We start from the raw sequence: 5,481 nt of genomic DNA on the forward strand, positions 1-5,481 counted from the left end.
TGCAGTCTGCAGGGCGGTGAGGAGGTGTCGTACGACGGTGTGTTTCCGGACGAAGTGGAGGTGTTCAAGTGCGGCACATGCAGCGATGATGCGGCGTGCTACATGCCCGGGACGGAGTCGGTGGACCGCAGCTCGTGCTCGTGCAGCTGCAAGGACGGATGGCATGGCGCGTCGTGTCTTCCCTTCGAGGTGCCCGACACGGTTGTGCCGCCCGTGGCGGAGAGAGCCGTCGACGGCGACACGAGCTGCGTGGTGAACCAGACGCTGCCGAAAATTACGCTGAACATGTGGAAGACGCACCACTGCTACGCGGGTGTGACATTCAGCGGCGTGGGTGCTGTGTTGACTTTCTTTCTCAATCGTATGCCGCTGCATCTCCCCATCAACATCACGCTCACTGGATGCACATTCCGTGAGGGTGCCGCGCTGCAGTTTGTTGGTGGTGCTGCGGCGGCCGAGTCAGCCGGTGTCCTGATCCGCGTGAGCCAGGCGGTGATGCGTTCCTCCGTTGTCATGTTTGCGCTTGCCCTGCCGCTGCACTGCGAAATCGCCGTCACGGAGGTTGACGCGGTGCAGGCCTTTGAGGTTCAGCTGCTTGAAACTAGGACCAACATGCTGAGCGTCGTGTTACTGAGGAACGTTGTGCTGACTACATCCTCGCTGCTGGTCAGCAACGTCAAGGCTCATTCCTTGAGGTACGGTGCGCTTGGGTTGTACTCGATTGGGACGCTGACGCTGTTGCATGGCAGCTCGCTGTATGTGCAGTACTGCAGCTTTGATGGGTACGAACACCTGTTGTACATGAATATTCTCAGTGTGAGTGACCACTCCGTTTTAGCGCTGCTCAACAATACAATTTCCTTCGGGACAAGCCTGCTGTGTCAGCAACAAGAATTGAGCGTGTCGGATCACAGCGTGTTGCGCGTGGTGGGGAACAGCGGCTCCGTGTCCTATGCCATCTACTCACTAAACTCGTGGACCGTTGAGCGGTCAAGCTGGCTGGACTGGCGTGACAACGACGTGGGAGTGGGTGCGATTTTTTACGCAACTGAATCCATCTTTTTGATCATTGACGGCAGCAGTGTGGTGACGCTGACGGGCTGCACGATGGGCTCGACGGGGTGGTCGGTCTCCTTGCTATCGCGGGTTGACGCCGGCTACCGGTTCGTTGCTGGGTGCCTGACGGTCGCGGGACGGGAGGTGACGACGGCGGCTGAACTGGAGCTCCACGGCATCACCGACGTGACGACGGTTGCCGCATGCGGTGAGTGGACGAAGGACGGTGACTGCTTTGCTCCGCTGACGACGGCTGTCAGCGACTGCAAGTGCCAGTGCGCTGCTGGAGGGCACGGCGATGTGTGCGTCCCGGCGCCTGTGCCTGCTGGCCCACCGCCACCGCTCACGCCGCCACCACCGCCACCACCGCCACCACCGCCGATTGGTGGGTGCATCAGCGACATGGTGTACCCCGAGGTGGCGCAGGCTGTGGGTGGCGGGCTGTCGTGGCTGTGCTACCGCAACGTGACGTTCAGCGGGGGCGGCATGAGCCTGACGGTGCTGATTGGGGCGATGGCGGGCGACGTGGCGAATGTCACGTTTGATGGATGCACGTGGAGGGACGGCGCCGTGCTGTTGCTGTTGGGCAACGCGTACGCTGCTGTGGGGTCGCTGAACATCTTCGTCACCGGCAACACGTTCCATGACGCGCTGCTCAGTCCGGAGGGTGGGTTTCCACCGCACACGAACATCACGATCAGCGGGAACCGCTTCACTGTCACGAGGCTGATCCCTCGGCCGGGTTTGGACATTACAAGGCCGTCGTGTGTTGTGATGAATGGACTGGCGATCAGCAACGACTCCGCAGTGGTTTTTACTGGCAATGTGTTTCAGAGCGTGACGGCATCTTCAAACGCCATTTACGTCGTTGGATCTGCGCTGAGGGTGTTGTGGCACTCCGTGTTTGCGGTGATGGGCAACGCGTTTCATATGGCTGGCGTTAACGGCACGCTTATATATCTTGAGGGGACTAGACACTCCTCATCGCTGAGTGTACTGAACAACTCTGCCGTGGTGATCCGAGGCAACGTTGTGACGAGGCCGGTGCAGTGCTTCATGTTATTTTTGTGGACCTTAGGTGTGGAGTGTTTTTCGGCGGTTGTGTTTCAGGGCAACGACATGCAGGGAAGCCTGGCTGTGTTTTATTCAAGCTACTCCTCGAACATCTACTACAACTCCTGGCTGCAGTTGAGCGGCAACCTCTGCCGCGTATCACCATTGGATGCGTTTGCTTTTCTCCTTCCCAAACTGAATCTCCGCGACTCCACGGTGTCTGTTTCCGGCAACCGATTCATGTCCAGCACGGGCACGTTGACAGTTCTGCGGATATTCACCGGGCCCCGCGATCTCACAAACGGAGCGATTGTGGCTACTTGCAACACTGTGAACGACGGGGAGGGGGCTAGTTACGACATCCCGTCCGCGTACAATGCCACCATTCTGAGCTGCAGCGACCCATGCGCTCTCGCGGCTTCGTGCTTCCCCGCTTACACGACGACGGCGTCGAGTGATGGCTGCGACTGCACGTGCGCGGAGGGCGGCCACGGCGATGCGTGCCTGCCCGTTGCTGTCCCCGAGCCACCGAGCACGGACGGCGCCGACTTGTGCGTGCGGGACGTGCGTGTGGATGTGGAGGTGAACGCCGGTTTCGGGACGTCGGTGGCGTGCTACGTTGGTGTGACCTTTGCGGCAGACGTTGTGGTGGACGTGTCGTCGATGTCAGGGAGCGTGCGCAATGTGACGCTGTCGAACTGCACTTTTGTGAGCAGAGCGAGCCTGTACGTTGTTGGGTGGCTGTCCGACCCGCCTGCTGGCGAGCGCGCCGATGTGTTGGTCAGCGGGCTTGAGTCACGCTCCGGCGGCGGCGTGGTGGTGGCGAACCGATTTCCGCCTGGCTCGCGCGTCACTGTGTTGGACTCGGTGCTGATCGCAGAGAATCGTGTTGCGTACCGCGGCGCCTACGGCCTTGGCGACGCCTCCGCGTACCTCGTGCTGCACAGCGTGAATCTGACGGGTAGCGTGCTGACCATTGCGCGCACGCAGGTGGTGGCTGTGTTCCGTGACGCTGTTGGCGTGTTGTTTGTTGGCGGCGTGGCGCTGTCGTCGCGCGGTGCGCTGTACGTGGACGGGCTGTCGGTGCAGACGGCGCTGGGGCTGTGCGTGTCGGTGGAGGGCGGTGTTGCGGCCAGCGGTGGCTCCGTGGTGGCGTTTGTTGACAGCGACTTCCTGCTGTGCAAGCACGCGGTGTCTGTGCGTGGGGCTGTGAGCGTGTCGGGCTCCGCTGTGGCGCTTGTGCGAAGCGAATTCTCGTCGACGGAGGACTACGCGGTGGCGTTTTATTCGACGGTGAGCCTGGCTGGCGGGTCGATGCTGCTGGCGAAGGGCAACGTGCACGACGGCGTCTCGAGGGAGATGCTCCACGCCGCTGGCGCCGTGACCGCTGTTGGGAGCACGCTGAGCTTTGTGCGCAACCGAGCGCTGCTGCCGCGGATGGTGTCGGTGAGCCTGTCGCTTGCGGCTGGGGCGCATGTGAGGGTGGCGTGCAACGACGCTGGTGGACGTGCCCTGTCGACGGCGGAGGAGTACGCAGCGGCTGGTTTTGGCGACGCTGGGAGCATCGACGTTGCTGGATGCGACGCCTGCGACAGGGACACGCACTGCTACGCGCCCGGGACGGCGTCTGCGAGCATGAGGAACGGTGTGTGCGTGTGCACGTGCGGCAGCGGCGGGTACGGCGAGGCGTGCTTGCCTGTGGGAGCTCCTGCGCTGCCGCCCGCTGTGGGCACCGCGTCGAGTGTGTTTTTCCGCGAGGGCGTGACGGTGCGGTCGGTGTTCGTTGTGCCTGCCGGCGCGAGCGAGGTGACGCTGCGCCATGTTGTGCTGGACGGCGTGAGCCCTGTGCTCTACGTGCCGTGGATGGCGCGAGACGGCGTGCGGATCGTTGTGCAGAACGTGTCGCTGCGTAACGGTGCCGTGCTGTACGTGATGGGCGGTGGAGCGTTGCGCGGTGCGGTGGCGGCGGGGAGCGACGAGAGCGGGCCGGTGGAGCTGTCGGTGTGCGATGTGGAGGCGCTGAGCGGTGCGCTTGTGCTGACCGGCACGTTCCCTGCGGGGTCCGTGCTGACGGTGACGGACTCCCTGCTGGTTTCCGCGAGGTCGACGCCGCTTGTGTATCTTCCCGGCTCGCAGTCCTCGCCGTACGCACCGGTGCTGGTGCTGTCGGGCCTGCGGCTTGTGCGGTCCGTGCTGGTTGTATCCGGCGTTGCTCTCGTGACCGTGGTGACTGGTGGGCGGACGGTGGTGGTGGACGGCGCGGTGCTGGAGCTTGTCGGTAGCGGTGTTGCGCTGGACGCGGCTGTGCTCGGTGGTGAATATGCATTGTACGCGAGTGCGCGCGTGGTTGCGTCTGGGGGCGCTGTGCTGCGCGTGTCGGGGAGCCAGGTGTACGCCGCGCATGGATTGGTGTTTGGCAGCGGGGTGGAGGCTAACGTGTCCGCCGTCGTGGTGAACGACAACGCCGGTGCGCTGACGGATGGCGCGCTGCTGGAGCTGCGGGGGTCGGCGTCGTTTGCGTCCGGGTCGTGGCTGTCGGTGCGCGGCAACAGCATCAGCGGCATGCTTCTTTCGCTGCCGTCGTACCCGCGCCGTGCGGAGCTCGTGCAGAGCACGCTGACGCTCCACGGGAACGCCGGCAGCGGGTCTGTTCTGATGGATGGCACCGTTGCGCTCGGGGGCACCGGCCGACGGTTCGTCGTGGGGTGCCTGACGCTCAACGGGCATGCGCTGCGGCCGATGGACTACAGGTCCGCCGGCATCATCGGGGAATTCCGCCCCGTGTCGTGTGGCGTGTGCGACGCCGACGTGCACTGCTTTGCAGCTGCGACGAGGGCGATGTCGGGGTCGTGCGGCTGCCGCTGTGCTGAGGGCGGGTACGGGCGCGACTGCCTGCCGGTGTACCTGCCGCACGTGGACGGGTGCAACCGCACGCCTGGCATGCCGCTGGTGATCCACGCGGCGACGCTGACGGAGACGCGCAGCCCGACACCGAGTTCGACGCCGGGCATGAGCACGGCGCGCTACAGTCCGACACACTACGGGGCGACGGTGACCCTGCAGGTGACGGAGACGGTGGCACTGCTGCCCACGCGGACCTCGACGGCGTCGGTGAGCGGCACGCTGTGGTGGAGCGACGTGGCGTGCCCGACGCTCGCCGTGACGACGACGGCGGCTGGTGGCAGCCTGACGCAGAACGACATCCGTGGCGGTGGGAGCGCCGTCCCGACGCGGCTGATGGTGGCGCTGCCGCCGCCGTTTTGGTGGGCACGCGACCCGCAGCTCGGCACGCACCTGAGCTTCGTGCCGGTGTCGACGGCGCAGCCGCGCGGGTTTGGTGGTCCGTGGGGAGCAATGCTGCGCAACGCGACG

General features: G+C 64.4%; 1 protein-coding gene across 1 annotated transcript, besides 2 other annotated features; it reads left to right on the top strand.

Moving 5' to 3' along the window:
- On the top strand, positions 1-5,481 carry Tc00.1047053510133.9 (dispersed gene family protein 1 (DGF-1), putative; the record flags this gene model as incomplete). Its single annotated transcript, XM_799154.1, has 1 exon — positions 1-5,481. A coding segment is annotated over one exon (5,481 nt), but the record flags the coding sequence as incomplete, so codon positions are not given.
- Positions 1-5,481: a sequence feature (areas not merged during assembly with more than two copies in the genome that could not be assigned to a particular haplotype).
- Positions 1,387-1,436: a microsatellite.

This window comes from Trypanosoma cruzi, genomic scaffold, assembly GCF_000209065.1.
Source record: "Trypanosoma cruzi strain CL Brener 1047053516647 genomic scaffold, whole genome shotgun sequence".
Classification (NCBI taxonomy): Eukaryota; Euglenozoa; class Kinetoplastea; order Trypanosomatida; family Trypanosomatidae; genus Trypanosoma; species Trypanosoma cruzi.